The 17,563-nt window shown below is 45.4% G+C and overlaps 1 protein-coding gene across 1 annotated transcript in view; it reads left to right on the top strand.

Moving 5' to 3' along the window:
• The window catches only part of EYA2 (EYA transcriptional coactivator and phosphatase 2), a 263,039-nt gene that overhangs the window by 114,006 nt on the left and 131,470 nt on the right, over positions 1–17,563 (top strand). The window contains exon 5 of the mRNA XM_040248198.1: positions 3,027–3,143. Coding sequence (XP_040104132.1) covers positions 3,027–3,143 — 117 coding nt within the window. The remainder of the gene's footprint in view (positions 1–3,026; positions 3,144–17,563) is intronic.

Below are 17,563 nucleotides of genomic sequence, written 5' to 3'. Positions count from 1 at the left end.
AGCAAACGAGAGGCAAGGAGGTCAGGAGTGTGGAGTACTTTTTTCTCAATTTGTTATGCAAACATAATGTTACGCAACATTTAAGACATATGTAAAAGAGTAGCACTATAAATAACCGTGAGCTGACCATCCAACATGAAAAAAAAAGGAAGGTTATCTCCCTTTCTTGTCAAATACCCACATCCCTGGATTTGCTGATTACTGTCCCTTTCACTTTATTAATATCGTTGCTCTGCCTTTCTTTATGTGGAATGCCATGTCTGCTCAGGCGTGTCCAACTCTTTGCGACCCCATGGACTGTAGCCCGCCAGGCTCCTCTATCCATGGGATTCTCCAAACAAGAGTACTGGAGCGGGTTGCTGTTTCCTTCTCCAGGGGACCTTCCTGACCCAGGGGTCAAAACTGTGTCTCCGGCATTGGCAGGTGAATTCTTTACCAGTGTGCCCCCTGGGAAGGCCTTATGTAGAGTAGAGGTTGGCAAAGTTTTTCTGTAAAGAGCCTGATAATAAGTATATTTGGCTTTGTAAGCCATACGGTGTCTATCAAAGCTACGCAACTCTACCCTGTATTTTGATAACAGCCACAGATAATACATAAGTGAATGGGTGTACAGGCATGCCTTGTTTTAGTGCACTTTGCTGTCTTACGATTCACAGATACTGTGGGGGATTTTTGTTTTGTTTTGTTTTACACATTGAAGGGCTGCAGCATCCGTGCTTTGAGCTAGTCTGTCAAGGCCATTTTTACATTTGCTCACTTCGTCTCTCTGTGTTACGTATTGGCAATATTTTGGGCTTTCGCATCATTACTATATTTGTTATGGTAATCTGTCATCAGTGACCTTTGGTGTTATTATTCGATTGTGTGGGGGCTCCCTGAAATGGCCCACATACGACGGCAGATTTAGTCAACCAATGTTGTGTGTTCTGACTGCCCACCAACTGGCCGTTCCCTCATTTCTTTCCCTCTCCTCAGACTTCCCTGTTCCCTGACACGCCACAATATGAAATTAGGTCAATTAATAACCCTTCGGTGGCCTCAAAGTGTTCAAGTGAAGAAAAAGTCACACATCTCGCACTTTAAATTGTAAAAACGCTAAAAATGATTGAACTGAGGAAGTCCTGTTGAAAGCCTAGACAGGGGACAGCTAGGCTCTGGCACCAAACAGCCAAGTTGCTGTCATAATTGTCAGTGAAGTCGTGCACCATCTAGTGTGTAAAATCCCTTCACACCCATTACTGAGAGGCATCGAGAGAAAGCAAAGAAAACCTAGACTTCAGAGTTACCTGTTAATTGCAAGACTCTGATTAAGTGGCCTGGTTTTCTGAACCTCAGTTTCCACATCTTTAAAATGGGGAGAAACTTCCCTGGTGGTTCACAGGTTAAGATATCATGCTTGCACTGCAGGGGGTGCAGGTTCGATTCCTGGTCCAGGAACTAAGCTCCCATATGCCTGCCTCTCAGTTTGGCAAAAAAAAAAAAACACAATAAAATAAAATGGGGAAAGTCATATTGCCTATTTCATGGGATTGTTGTGAGTACCTCATTCACAGCTTTAGATATTCATTCATTCCCTTTCTTTTCATCTCCCAGCAATCCTGCCCGTGGGAATCAGCATCTTATTTCATAAGGGAGGGGGTTGGAGGAGAAACTGTCCAGGTCACCAAGTAATGAAGCAAACTGTCCTGGGCTGCTGCCCAGACCACTTGAGTCAGAATCCATTGTTTTTTTTACCACATTAAGCATTCTCTTTATTTATAGGGGTGAATGGGTGAGAAGGAGGGAAGTCATAACTACAAAACCATCCCCAGAACTAACAGTGTTCTTTTTTTAAAATGCAAATTTAAATAGTATTGAAATACTGTTTTACACCGATAAGATAAAGATAAGCAAAATTGATTATGTGTTCAATAAAAATACCATATATGGGCTACTGATGATAGATCAGCTTCCTCCCTCAATACAGTTCCTTCTCCAGCCAGCTGCTCTTGGAATGGGTGCCCGTGCCTTGGGGAAGCATGTCAGACTTTGGCTAAAGCAGAAGGCAGATTTGAAACTGTGGCCTTTGGATAAGTAGGTCCCTCCATGAGAAGAGGGCAGAGTATGTCTTAAGATTAAATGGCATCATCTTTACAGAGGGAAGGTGGTTCATTTAATACCTTCACCCCAAATCCCGCTGGACTTTTAAGTCATGCATGGAGCTAGTGCTTGGCATGCATGCTCAGTCACTCAGTCATGTCCGACTCTTTGCCTCCCCATGGACTGTAGCCTGCCAGGCTCCTCTGTCCATGGGATTATCCTGGCAAGAATACTGGAGTGAGTTGCCGTGTCCTCCTCTGGGGTATCTTCCCAACCTAGGGGTCAAACTCATTTCTTCTCCAGCTCCTGCACTGGCAGATGGATTCTTTACCCCTGAGCCACCTGGGAACACCCCAGTCCTTGGAGCAGGGGGTTATAAACTCATTACCCTCAGAGTCAGGCAGGAAGCTGACCACATGTGCAAAAGATGAGATCCACTTAGCCTGCCTTTCCCTTTCTCACTTTTGAACATGTCCTAGGATGTAAAAACAAACAAAAACACCCCCCAAAAAAACTGTGGTGAAAAATAGCACCTTAAAAACCAACCTCCATGTCTCAGAGTCAGTATGGGAACCATGGTGATCTGGGAAACTCACAAACTGGGGCGCTGGGGACAGCGTATTGTCATGTGGGAACATGGTCATGAGGCTTCTAGATCATCCCGTTGCTCAAGAGAGGCCATAAGTCTAGACTTTGGGGGTGAAATCTCCGGATTTTTAAACAAAAGCAACCAACTTCAGGTTTTCCTTTAAAATACACAGGTCAAGAAGGACATGTGGGACTGAGTTAGAGCCGAAGTAGAGTAGCTTCCGCTCACAGCCCACCAGTTTGCAGCTAGTTTGGAAGTTGATAAAACCGCATACTGTCTTGATTCCGTAGCTCTTCTGCGGGTGACAAGGAAGCATCCTAATTGTGTGTGCCTGGTGCTTCTCTTTCCCGCTTCCAAGGCATCAAGACGGAAGACAGCGTGAGCCATTCCCCCGGCCAGAGTGGCTTCCTCAGCTACGGCTCCAGCTTCAGCACCCCACCCTCTGGACAGAGCCCATACACCTACCAGATGCACGGTGAGTGCAGCGCCGCGCCCCTCCCTGCCGTCTCTAAGGCACTGCCTTAGAGAGTTGGGTGTCCAGTCGTTGGTTCATTTATTCAGCAGCTTTATTGAGTACCTACTATGTGCCAGGACCTATCTCAAGTAGCGGAGTTGCAGTGGTGGGCAGAGGAGATAACGACTTCTGCCCTCATGGTGATTACAAGGGCAGGAGGGAGAGACTGACAATTAAACAAGGCAGCAAATAGCAAATGGCTAATTTCAGGAGTTGAATACAATGAAGCCAATAAACGTGGTATTGGGACAGAGAGTGATGAATAGTTGAGGGGTCTGGAGAGGCGGGAGAGGTAACTTTCATAGCGTCATCAAGGGAGGCTCTGGGAAGATGTGACATTGGACAGAGGCCTAAGTATGAGGCAGAACCAGCGCTGCGCAGACCAGGGGGAAGAGCATGCCCGGCAGAAGGAACAGCCTGTGCCAAAGCTCTGTGGGGGGGCGGCAGAGGAGTGTCTTAATGTGTTTAGGGCACAAAATAGGGGACGGTGGGGCTGGAGCAGGATTAGGAGGATATAAGAGGAGAGAGTCTTGGGGGGAGAGCAGGGCTAAATCATGCAGGGCCTTGAGGGCAGAGGGGAGGTGTTGGCTTTGATTTGAAGTGTGATGGGACAGGCGAGTCCCTTGTAGACTCAGAGAAGTGATAGGTGTTGGGAATACTGGACAGCAGGTAAAAGCATTGTTATTCCAGGAAGGAGGTTCCAGGCTCCGCATCCCCAATGGGCAGCCTTAGAAAGGGAAGAAACTCCAGTGTAACTCCCACCAACCCCATGTACCCTAAGGAACTGGCCTGCTGCATTCTTCTGTTCCCACCTGTCACCATCCAAAGGCCCGTTCCCTTCTCCGGTGCCCTGGGGGGAGTGTGTCGGAGCTGATACGTGGAGTAGAGGGCTGGTGGCAGTAATCTGGGGCACCCTCACCCTGGTATTCTTTTTTTCCTTCTTGAAAGCTGGTAAGAAGGACCACCAAGAGTCTGAAAAGTAATGTGCAAAATTGAAAGAGTAATGACAAGGTGGTAGGCTAATGCATGATGCTACATTTCTTTGAAAAAAATCTTTGCAAGTTTTGCTGCTTTGTCTTTTTAATTGAGGAGACAATTTAAATGGATGTTAAGGGCATCCTTTCAGGAAAAAGCATTATGAAGAGACAGCAAATGATCTTAGGGGTATGTAGAGAAAGGAGGTGATGAGCATTAATGCCCAGACCTCGGAAGACCGTCCATGTAAAGATCTGCAGTCGAGTTTGTTGATGACGCCATCAGCTAACGTTAACCTAGCACTCACCACATGCCACGCAAACCGGCTTATGATCTCATACAACCTTCATGACACTCCACAAAGTGTTGGTTCTAGTATTATCCCCATTTTACAGGAGACAGAACTGAGTCATAGAGGGATTGCCTGACCCGCCCAGCATCAGGGCAAGGAGCTTAGATTTTACTGCAAGTGCAGTGAGAAATAGGTTGCAAGAAGTGTCTTGGGGGTCTGGTGGATTCCCAGCCCCAAATCTGACTCAAAGCCTGCTCTTCGCTGTGGTACCTCCTGCCTCCTCTGCTTCTGTTGGCACCTCTGTCTCCCTGGAGGTCTTTTCTGAGTCCCACTGAAGGGGATAAGGTGCAGGGACCCATCTTCAAGTGGGGAGTAAATGATAGCACAATCCTGATCATAAAGGCTGTTGAAGACCCTGAACTTGAACTTATATTTGGATTGATCTTAACCATCTTAACCAGTTCTTTTTTCAGCTTTTCCGATAGAAATGTATGTGACTGCCTCAGGGCTTCTAAGGAGCCAGACAATGAGCAATTAAATAAGTCGATCATAACAGATTGTGCTAAATCGCATGAAGAACCAAACCAACAGGGTGCTGTGATGGGCCTTGATGAAGGGAGTGGTGATGGACATTGCCCAGATGGTCAGGAAGCCTGAGTGATGGAAAGGAACCAGCCTGTGAATAGCTGGAGACTGGACAGCCCAGGCAGAGGGACCAGCGGGAGCAAAGGTCTGGAGGCAGGAAAAGACTTGCAGTGTTGAAAGACTCCAGTGGAGACTGGAATCTGGGGGTAGTGAGGAAGGGATATGAGGCTGGAAAGTGAAGCAGCAGGAGGCACCGCTGGACTGGGACGTAGAGAGTACGTTATTTCTTCTCTGGTCCTTACGGAAGTTACGGGAGGCGGGCTCCATCAGCGCTGCTTTAAGCACAGTGAACATGAGGAAGTGGCTTACGCAAGGATCACAGGGCCAGGAAGTGATGAGAGCTGGGCTTCAGGGTAGAGTTCCGGAGCCTGTGCTGTTCCCTTCAACTGCTGTTTCCCAGACTCCTTCAGACTCCAGATGCTGGCCTCATTCTGCACATACACCATTCCCCTTGATCTTCCCAGCAGCTCTGTGACGTAGTTTCTGTTGTATCCCCATCTTACAGGTGGGAAAACCGAGGCACACCGGGGTAAAGTGGCTTGCCCAAGGTCACCTGGCTGTGGCAGTGGGATTTCAAGCCAGGCAGCTCCCCTCCAGAGCCCAGGCACATAACCCCAACACCAGTCCGCCTTCCACACTCTCATAGATCCTTCTAGAAGACCAACTTCCGTGGATGAGCACTGGCCCAGACCCCACCCCCATTAGCTCTCACAAATAGAAAAACATCTCCTGATCCATTCCCACTGGACCATGGGAATAGTCCAGGTTATTTTCTTATCGTCTTCGTGGCCCAGATGCCAGCTGGACTTTGTCCCAATTAACTGCCTTCAGTCTAATGCTAATGGCCATAAACTGCTCTTGAGACAGCCCAGGCATTTTGCAAGCCTGACATATTCCTCCTTAAGTATTTTTTTTTCAAATGCAAACACACAGAGGCTCACACACCATGCCCATGTGCTTCCTATTAACTTTTTTTTCAAGTTGTTCCAGAGGAGAAATAAACTCTCCAACGACTCTGTGTGCCTTTCAGAATGGAAGATGTTGGTTAAGCGTAGGGTTTTTGAAAGAAGAAGGGAATCAAGAGAGATTGAGACTGAGTTTGGGGCCTGAAAGCACCAACTTGGAGTCAAATTGGTCCATATTCAGAAGCTGAGCTGAGTCCTTTTCTTTAAGAATTTAAAATCATCATTTTATAGAAGTAAAAATAAGTCCCTGAGTGGGGACCACTCCATCATTTACAGATGGGTAAACTGAGGCACGACAGCAGCAGCGTGACTTGTGTAGGGTAAGCATTGGAAAGCATTAAAAATGCCTCCTGCTGGGTCTTCTACCCGATCTCAGAAACTTCCAGAAACTTCAGCAGAGCCATTTCCCCTGCCCCCCATGGCCCTGGTTGGAGATCTGTATCTGCTAATATAGCATTGCCCCGCTGCCAAATGTACAGTAAACGTAGAAAAGAAAAGTTCACAGCCCCTGTAGCCTTTTCATGGCTGTTTATTTTCTTTTTTAAGTTCATCCAGGGGTTTTCGCAGCTGAAATGTATTTCTTATGAGTTTGATTTTGTTGTTGTTGTTCCATTTCGGCTTCTCCTGCTAAAACACTGCTGTTCATGGAAACGGCCACAAAGATTAAAAAGAAGAAAAAACAGACAAACAAAAAATCTTGAGAGTGTGTTGTAAGAGCTTACCTGTGCCCCTGCGGGGTTAAGAGCCCTGGACCCGGCTGCAGTCAGCACTGTGTCCCGCGGCGGGACCTGGGTGAGTGCTTGGTTTCTCCAGGCATCTCTTTCCTCACCTGTGGGACCAGCATCCCAGCACGAGCGGTGAGCCCATGGGGCTATTGCGGGACTGCACAGAACGGCCATGAGCAATCAGATGAAGTCCTTCAAGACTGGGTGTACTTTTATCATTTCTCTCGCTGCTTCTGTAACATGAGAGTTAAAAGCAGTAACCCTGAAGTCAGGCTGAGCTAACTTCCCAGTTGTTCCCTGCACGCCAGCGTGTGACTTTGAGCCTTGTGACCTCTTGGTACCTCGGTCTCTTTCCCTGTAAAATGGGGATACGAGCTGTACCCACGCATGGGGTGCTGCAATAATTAAATGAGTTAATGTGTGTGAAATATTCAGAACGGCACAGGCACAAGCTAAGTGCACTATAAATGTTAAATATTATTTTCATCCTAATGTCTGATTTGATGGTATTATGTTTTCCCCAAATTCATTTCTCTTTCCTGAACTCTCCTTTTTAGGAAGTAGTTTTGGTAAGAGATAAGAGAAATACCAATTTGAGATTGTTGAGCCACCTACATTAGCATCAGATTGCCTGCTGGTGAAATATGGTGAATGGGGGGGGGCCGACGGGCCTTACAAACAGTGAGAGAACCTTCTTCTGGGGGAATTCCTCTTTACTATTATTTACCAAAGTCAGGGGTTGTTTGGCTGCCCTGGTGGCTCAGTGGGAAAGAATCCACCTGCAAATGCAGGAGATGTGGGTTCAGTCCCTGGGTCGGGAAGATCCCCTGGAGGAGGAAATGGCAACGCACTATGCTTGCCTGGAAAATCCCATGGACAGAAGAGCCTCGGTGGGCTACAGTCCATGAGATTGCAGGAGTTGGACATGATTTAGTGACTAAATAACATCAATAACAGGGATTGTTAATAGTGAGCTCAGAACCCAACATAAGCCTTTCGAGAGCAACATGGAAATGGGTGATTTGAGGATGCATAGGAAAATTAAAAGTCCAGTGGAAGAGTCTAAGCCAATGATTTCACCCAGAGACCTCTGAGGTTGGTTTGTGCTAGATTCATGAAACCTAGCACCTTCTCTGGCTCCAGCCAGCGTGTGACTTTGAATGAGTCACTGAACTCTAATGATCTGTGTTTCAAAGCTCTGGCACTCACAAATACTCACTGAAAAATAAAGAAGTTGGGAAAGGTCATCGTCAAATACATCAAATACACTTGGTAAATAGTGTGTAGAGTGAACTTAGATGTCTTCACTGTAGCACTTTTCGCTCAGTCGTGTCCAACTCTTTGGAGTTCTCCAGGCCAGAATACTGGAGTGGGTAGCCGTTCCCTTCTCCAGGGGATCTTCCCAACCCGGAATTGAACCCAGGTCTCCCACATTGCAGGCAGATTCTTTACCAGCTAAGCTGCCTTCCCAGGTGCCACTAGTAGCAAAGAACCCTCCTGCCAATGCAGGTAGACTTAGGAGACTCGAGTTTGATCCCAGGGTGGGGTCGATCCCCTGGAGAAGGGAATGGCAACCGACTCCAGTATTCCTGCCTGGAGAATCCCACGGACAGAGAAGCCTGGCAGTTTATTCAGTTCAGTCACTCAGTAGTGTCCAGCTACTTGTGATCCCCATGGACTGCAGCACACCAGGCCTCCTTGTCCATCACCAACTCCCAGAGCTTGCTCAAACTCATGTCCATCGCGTCAGTGATGCCATCCAACCATCTCATCCTCTGTCTTCCCCTTCTCCTCCTGCCTTCAATATTTCCCAGCATCAGGGTCTTTTCCCATGAGCTGGTTCCTCACCTCAAGTGACCAAAGTATTGGAGTTTCAGCTTCAGCACCAGTCCTTCCAATGAATATTCAGGATTGATCTCCTTTAGGATGGCCTGGTTGGATCTCCTTGCAGTCCAAGGGACTCTCAAGAGTCTTCTCCAACACCATGGTTCAAAAAGTATCAATTCTTCGGCAGTCAGCTTTCTTTATAGTCCAACTCTCTCATCCATACATGACTACTGGAAAAACCATAGCTTTGACTAGATGGACCTTTGTTGGTAAAGTAATGTCTCTGCTTTTTAATATGCTGTCCAGGTTGGTCATAGCTTTTCTTCCAAGGAGCAAGCAGTCCATGGGGTCGTACAGAGTTGGACACGACTGAAGCACACACACACACATAGGACTTTCCAGAGCCTTTGCAGACTAATTAATGTGCCTTGTGACTCTCCAGGAGTGGAATTCAGTAGTCAGTTTTCCCAGGTAAATTTGAACAGGGACCCTCTCCCTAAACCAATGTTCTCTGCTCACTGGGAAGCCCTGGTTGTAACGACCATTAGTCCCCATGCTCAGCTGTTTCAGTCGTGTCCGGCTCTTTGCGACCCTTTGGACTGTAGCCCACCAGGCTCCTCTGTCCATAGGATTCTCCAGGCAAGAATACTGGAGTGGGTTGCCCTGCCCTCCTCCAGGGGATCTTCCTGACCCAGGGATCAAACCCCAGTCTCCTATATCTCCTGCTAGCACCACCTGGGAAGCTGTTAGGCCCCTTCCTATGTTAAAACTCTTTCTCTAAATTTTTTTCATGATGATCACACATATATTCCTTTTTTCTTGTATTCTCATTTATTTTTTGATGAGATTAATTAACATACCATAAAATTCACCATTTTTAAAGTGTAGATTCAGTGATTTTACTGTATTCACAGAGTTGTGCAACCATCACCCTATCTAATCCCACAATATTTTCATCATTGCGAAAGAAACTCCACACCCGTTAGCCACCATTCCTTAATTCCCCTCCTGCCAATTTATTTCCTTTTTTTAAATTTTAATTTATTTAATTAATTTGACTGCACTGGGCTTCCCTGGTGGCTCAGCTGGTAAAGAATCCATCTGCAATGCAGGAAACCTGGGTTCGATTCCTGAGTTGGGAAGATACCCCAGCAAAGGGAACGGCTACCCACTCCAGTATTCTGGCCTGGAGAATTCCATGGACTATATAGACCATGGGGTTGCAAGAGTCAGACATGACTGCGAGACTTTCACTTTCACTTTTCATTTTTGACTGCACTGAATCTTCATTGCTGCGCTCGGACTTTCTCTGGTTGCGGCAGGCAGGGTCTTCTCTGGATTGCAGTACACAGGTTTCTCGTTGCCATGGTTTCTCTTGCTGCAGAGCACAGGCTCTAGGGCACATGGGCTTCAGTAGTTGTGACATACGGTTTAATTGCCCTGAGGCAGGTAGGATCTTCCTGGACCGGGGATCAAACTCGTGTTCCCTGCACTGGCAGGTGGACTCCCACCCACTGGACCACCAGGAAAGTTCCCAGTATATTTCCTTTTATAATAACAACAAAAAAAGATATATTTAAAGTTACTCTTTTATATTAATTTTTTAAGCAGGTTATGCATTTATCTACTTTAAACATCTACAGAATCTCTATCCCACCCTCATCCAACATCCACTCAGCTTCTAAATCCCCAGTATTTAGCCCCTGTTCTAGGTTCTTGTGAACTCAACCGGAATTTCCTCTTGCAAATATAAGCAAACATGAGCGCAGTCTATCACATTGCATATTTCTATGCCAGGAATCAACTCACTTGTGATTCATAAACAAGGAAATGATGGCAGGGAATTCCAAAGGTGTATTGGTTCATTTAAGATTTTCTCCTTATCATTGGTTTGAAGCAATTTAATTTTGATGGGCCTTGATGTAGTCTTTGTGATTCTAGTGCTTTGTGTTCATTGAGCTTCTTAGATCTGTGAGTTTATAGTTTTCATCAAATTTGGAAAATTTGGGGCTATTATTCAAATATCCTCCCCATGTCTTCAAGTTAATCAATCTGTTCTTCTGCAGTATCTGATTTGCTTGTTAATTACTCTCCAGTGATTTCTTTTTCATCTTATACATATTTTTCATCTCTAAAAGTTTTATATGGGTCTTTTTTTTTTCTTCCTTGTCTCTATTTAACACGCCCAAGCTTTCCTCTGGCCCCTTGGACAGTACACAGTACTGTTTTAATGTACTTATCTACTAATTCTGTCACCTGTGCCATTTTGACATTTTCATTGATTTCTCTCATTATAAGTTATATTTTCCTGCTTCTTTGCATGCTTGATAAGTTCTTTTAATGTTTATTTTTATTTATTTGGCTGTGCTGGGTCTTAGATGCAGCATGAGAGATCTTCTAGTTTGAAGCATGCAGGATCTTTGGTTGTGTCTTGCAAACACTTAGTTGCAGCACGTGGGGTCTAGTTTGAACCCAGGCCCCCTGCACTGAGGGTGCAGAGTCTTATCCATTGAACCACCAGGGAACGCTTGCTTGATAAGCTTTGATTGGATGTCAGACATTGTGAGTCTTGCATGGTTGACTGCTGGATATTTTTCTACTTGTGTGACTATTCTTGAGCTTTGCTCTGGGATGCCATTGTTACATGGAAATAGATTGAGTCTTTTGAGTCTTGCTTCAAGCTTTGTTGAGGGGGACAGAACAGCATCTGGTCTAGGGCTCTCTCTACCTAACAAGTTTTCCCAGGACTGAGGCAAGCCTCTCTTGAGTATTCCTCTCAATGCCCCAGGAATAAGAGGTTTTCCAGTCGTGTTGGTGGGAACAGAAACTATTCTCAATTCTGTTATGAGCTCTGAGGATTGTTCCTTTTGATCATTTCAAGTGATTCTCTCCTGGCCTTGAGTAACTTCTTCACAAGCACATGCTAGTCATTGCTCAAGGGAGCCTTCACGGGGAGCTCAGCAAATCTCCAGTGCACTTTCTCCGTGCAGCCCTCTCTTTTCTGGCACCTTGCCCTGTAAAGTCTAACCACCTTGGCCTCCCTGGACTTGCAGCTCCATCTCCTCAATTCAGAGAGAATGCTGGGGGCCGCCTGGGTCCCCCTCCCTGGATGCTCCCCACGCTGGAGAGAATCTTACGGAGCATCACCTATTTCCTTTCTTTCAAGCATTATGGTCTTTCTTTCCTTGGGCTTTTGTTTTGTTTTGTTTTTTACCTTTCTAATCACTGACCCATTTATTTATTTTTTGAACTTTTTATTGTTGGAGTATAGCCGATTAACAACGTTGTGATAGTGTCAGGTGGACGGCAAAGGGACTCAACCATACATACACGTGTAGCCGTTCTCCCCTAGACTCCCCTCCCATCCAGGCTGCCACATAACACTGAGCAGAGTCCCTTGCTACAGTAGGAGGTCCTTGTTGGTTGTCCACTGTAAATAGAGCGGTGTGTATTAGTTGAAGGCGTCATTGTCTTTCGTTATCTGATGCCCAGTGTCTTGGCAATCCAGTTTTTAAACCATTTCCTGTGAGAGGGAGACCAGGCCCTGGGTCTTGGTCTTGGCCGGAACTGGAGGTACCGCTGCCCTGATTCATCGGCACTTTTTTCCATCACACGTGGTAACAGCAGCTGAACGCAAAATACTTAACACAGGTAAAGACAAACCTTGTAGAAATAATTCTGCCTCTAGTGACCCGTATTCTTCCTCTGACCTCAATTTGGCCATGTGCTCTGTTTTTGAAGACTCTGTGTTGCAGCTTCCCCCATTCTTTGTGTATTTTGCCCTTGTCTCCATGATTCAACACCTCTGTTATCCTTCACCGCTCCCTCCCATCAAGATACCTTTACCTCCTTTTTAAGGGGAAGTCCTGTATTTAACATGGCACCTCTCTGTGGAGTACTTATTTATTTTTTCACTGTGCTATTATTTTTATTGGGATTATTATTGCTTTCATTAATGCGGTGGTTACTAAGTTGCATGGCTTTTTAGCAATCTGCTTGAATTCTGCTTTTTCCCATAAGCCCCATTATTTTAGCGCACAATTTTACACAACTCCATGGCCTCTCAGGTTATAGCAAAACCTTTGTGTATATTGTTTTCCTGGGAAACATAGTGTGTGTACTCTGTGTACTTTGCTTTCTTAACTTAGCTATATACCTTGGGGAACTTTCTCAGTCAGTCTGTAGAAAGCGCTTCCTCATTCTTTCTACAGATGCCTATTATTCCATTGAATGATATGCTGTAAATGATTTAACCAGTTCCTTATGGGGTATTCCCAGTCTTTTGCAATTACCACCAGTAAGCTATCAATATACTCCTATATGTATATCATTTTGTTTTTCTGCAAGTATATCTGATAGACAAGTTCCCAGAAGGGTCAAGGGGAAAGTCCATATTTAAACTTTCTAGATATCTCCACATTACCCTCCATAGGGAGCCTATCCTATACTCCTACCAGCAGTCTATGAGAGTGCCTGTTTTGCCAACCCAGTATAATCTTACTATTGGAGTTTTTGCATGAAAAAATAGTAGCTCAGTGTGCTACTAATTTCTAATGGTATCTTACAAGGGTAAGCATCCTTTCAGATCTTTGATCAATTTATGTTTTCTTTTCTGTGAACTCAGAGATTAGACTTGAAAAACTGTGCCAAAGAAGAGTGCTAAGGTACTAGGCACACCAGTATTGAAACATAAAGCTGGAGGGACTTCCCTGGTGGGCCAGTGGTTAAGATTCCGTTCTCCCACTGCAAGGGGTGTGGGTTCAATCCTGGTTGGGGAATTAAGATCCCACATGCTGCATGATGCAGCCAAAAAAAAAATTAATAATAAAAAGAAGAAATGTGAAGCTTTACTAATCAAAATAGTGTGATTCTGATATTGGAATAGACTGATTGAGTAATAGAGGAGGCCGTATAGTCCACAATGAGACTAAACATGTCAGGAAATTGAGCACACGGGGTGAGTGGCATCTTAAGCCAATGGGAGAAGATAGAATATTCAGAGAATGGTGTTGGAACAACTGGTTAGCCATCTTGGGATGGAGGGTAGAGATCCATCCCTATGACTATATACCAGAAAAAAACCCAAGTGGATCAAAAATTTTAATGTCAAAAGTAAAATTATAGAGTTATAGAACAAGGGACTTTCCTGGTGGTCCAGTGGCTAAGACTCCGCTATGCCACTGGGTAGGAGGCCTGGGTTCAATCCCTGCTCAGTGATGTAGATGCCTCCCTGAGGAGCAGCAAAATAAAGTTTTAAATGCTTACCATTTAAAAAACTGGTAAGGCTGGATGGCGTCATTGACACAATGGACATGAGTTTGAGCAAACTTCGGGAGATGGTGAAGGACATGGAAGCCTGGTGGGCTGCAGTTCCTGGGGTCACAAAGAGTCATACATGGACTGAACAACAACTTAGAACAACAACAACAAATTTTTTTAAAGTTCTAGAGCAAGAATGGATCAAAATTTTTATGACCTTGACAGCAGTTGGACGTCATGACTAAGAAATCCAGACGCCATCAATGAAAAGACTCACAAATTTAACAATCTTCGAGTGGTTTTTTTGTTTTTGTCTTTGTCTTTGTTCTGGTATGGCAAAGAACCCCAGAAGTAATGTTGGAGCAACAAAAACAAGACAGAAAACAAACAATACACTGGAAGGAAAGGTCAACATGTCTAATCAGAAACACATACTCTTTTTCAAGTGATTCTACAGTTCTATGAATTAAGCTGCTTTAGGATATGATTTTTCTAATTAAAAGAGAAATGAGCCGGAGGTACTGTTATAGGGAGTGGTAGGGTCCGTGGCAGTTGGGGAGTACAGACCCATCAAAGTTAAGGGGTGGGTGTTATTCAGCTTCAGCTCCTTACTGCTGCACTAGAATGGGAACCTGGAGAGGCCAGATCTTTCATTTTTCAAGAAAATCCTCAAAGCTATATATTTTCAATAATTGTTATGTTGATATATCGTATTTTCATTTTTATTCAGTTCACAAAGTTATTTTTTTTTAATTTTCTTGGCTGAGTGACGTGTGAGTTCCCTAACCAGGGATCAGACCCACACCCTCCAGTGGAAGCGTGGCGTCTTCACCACTGGACTGCCAGGGAATTCCCTCAAAACTATTGGCTTTTAGTCGCTAAGTCGTGTCCGACTCTTTTGCGACCCTGTGGACTATAACCCACCAGGCTCCTCTGTCCATGGGATTTCCCAGGCAAGAATACTGGAGTGGGTTTCCACTTCCTCCTTCTCTCATTCTTCTTCAGTATTGGCAATGGATTTAAACACTCTTTAAAATACCTGTGAAGCAGACACACATGTATAAAGCTGCTGTTTATGCCTCTGTCTTGCAATCTGGTTCTGTATTTTTGTAACTGAACCACAGATTACGAGACCAGGAATGGAAGGAGAAAATTCCAAGCCAAGTGATGACCTGGGGAGCCAGAATTATCACCTCCCTTGGTCCCCATCTCTGATTTATTTCACCACCGAGGCACATCCCAAAAGACTGGAGTTGTGGGTATGGTTATAGCTGAGTTGGAGCCCAGTGGCCTCCTGGTGAAGTCAAGTATTTCCCTATTTCTGCTTGGCAGCAGCAACTTTCAAGCCATCCTGGCTCAGCTAGTTTTGAGCAGTCTGAGTCTGCCTGGTCTCACTGTGTCGGTCAAGACAGGAGCCAGGCTTGGCATTCCTCGGGTTCCTGGCTGGTGGTCAGGTTTCCTGGAGTGAATCAGCAACTCTCTGCACACGATGAAGTGGGTGAAGTTTTCCGATACCTGTCAGCACTCTTGTGCCACGCAGCGCCTCCACCCTGGTGGCTGCTTTCTAGAGACCTTCATACGTGTTGGCAGGCTTGCTGCCTCCTGCTTGAGCTGAAGTCTTCTGGATTTAGGACGTATCAAAACTAAATGGATGGTCTTTTCCTATGGTTGTGTAGCAGGTTTGATTTGGTCACCCTCAGCTCCAGAAGCTGCTGGAGGTGACAGATGAAAACAGCTGGAGAGATTGAGAGTTAGTTTGGGGACCAGCAGGGATTTTGATAAATGACAGTGCACAAAAGCCAGCATTGGCCTGTATACCTTTTGGTGATGATGATGGAAACGTTCTTTATCTGTGCTGTCCCACATGGTGGCTACTAAGTCCATGGGGTCGCAAAGAGTTGGACGCGACTGAGCGACTGAACTGAACTGAACCATGTGTGGCTGTTGAGCATTGAAATGTGGCTGACGTCCATGGCCACACCACCCTGGACACGCCTGGTCCCATCTGAAATGTGGCCAAGGCAAATGAGGAGCTGAAATTTCTACTTTGTCTTATTTTAATTAATTATATCAAACATAAATGTGGCTAGTGGCTGTCATATTAGGCAGTACAACTCTTAAGAGATGATTAAAACCCAGCTCTAAACCTGGTTACTTATGGAGTTGAATGAGGATGACTAGTAGGCATTATGGACTGAATGCTTTTGTCCCCCTGAAATCCATGTGTTGAAGTCTTAACCCCCAGCATGATGGTATTTGGAGATGGAGCCTTTCGAGGTGATTAGGGTTAGGTTAGGTCTTGAGGGTGGGGCCCTCTAGATGGGATTGGCGTCCTTACAAGAAGAGGAAGAGAGAGAACTCTTTCTCTCTCATCTTACACCCCGAGGAAAGGCCGCATGAGGACACGCCGCATGAGGACACAGCGAGACCGTGGCCATCTGAAGCCAGGAAGAGAGCTCTCATCCGGAACCAGATCAGGCAGCACCCTGATCTCAGACTTCCAGCTTCCAGAACTGTGAAAAATAAATTTCTGCTGGTTAAACCACTCTGTGGTATTTTGTTGTGATAGCCCCATCTAACTAAGCTGTAGATTTTTCTGAGACATTTAAAAGCAAAGGAACAGGATTTCCCTGGTAGTCCAGTGGTTAAGAATCCACCTGCCAATACATGGGACATGGGTTCAATCCCTGGTCCAGAAAGATCCCACGTGCCACAGAGAAACTGAGCCCGTGAGCCATCACTACTGAAGCCCTCTCACCCTGGAGCCCATGCTCTGCAACAAGAGAAGCCACCACAAGGAGAGGCCCACGTGCTACAACTGGAGAAAACCCACACGTAACAACAGAGACCCGGCGCAGCCAAAAATACAGAAATAAATAATTTTTTTTAAAGCAGAGGAACATTTTTAAAAATTTCTTCTTTGCAGATGCTTCATCTCCTTCTGTTCTTGCCTCCTACTATGAGAGATATTTTCAAGGCAAAGGTCTATTCAGTCAGTTCAGTTCAGTTCAGTTCAGTCACTCATTCATGTCCGACTCTTTGTGACCCCATGAACCGCAGCACACCAGGCCTCCCTGTCCATCACCAGTTCCTGGAGTCCACCCAAACCCACGTCCAAAGGTCCATTACTGAGGGCTTCATAAGTGTAAGTCCCCTGAATGTGGAACTGAGAAGGAGGGGCAAGGCTGCCACCTTCCTATGACCATTATTGCAGCAAATATTAATAGAGCCTCTTCTCTGCGCCAGGTGCCAAGAACACAAAGGCGAGCAACACAGAGAAGGTCCCTACCTGCATGGAGCTCACAGACCAGAGTAGGGAGACAGACAATAACCAAATGATGGCAAAACACATGTAAAATTGCATCAGTAAAGCACCGGGAAGTAGGGCAAAGGCAGGCTCTGCAGCTGTCTGTTCTAAGCCTGATCTCTTCATCTGGTCCAAGACACGCCCACCAGCGCAAGTGATGTGGGTAATGAATGGAGGAGCCCGAACCCTACATAAGGGGGCAGCTCCTTTTGTTTTATGCATGGGTCAGTTATCTCAAATTTTCAAAACAAAAAACAAGAGATCTGGAATTTTCTCAGATATTTCCCAATTTAAAAAACAAAACAAAACTTAACTTGGTGGCAGCAAATTAAAAGAACTACTGTGCAGGTCAAAACAAAGCACAGCTACAGACTGGATTCTGCACC

The sequence above is a fragment of the Oryx dammah genome, unplaced genomic scaffold, assembly GCF_014754425.2.
Source record: "Oryx dammah isolate SB20612 unplaced genomic scaffold, SCBI_Odam_1.1 HiC_scaffold_10, whole genome shotgun sequence".
NCBI classification, from domain to species: Eukaryota; Metazoa; Chordata; class Mammalia; order Artiodactyla; family Bovidae; genus Oryx; species Oryx dammah.
This window is presented reverse-complemented; position numbering and strand designations above follow the sequence as displayed.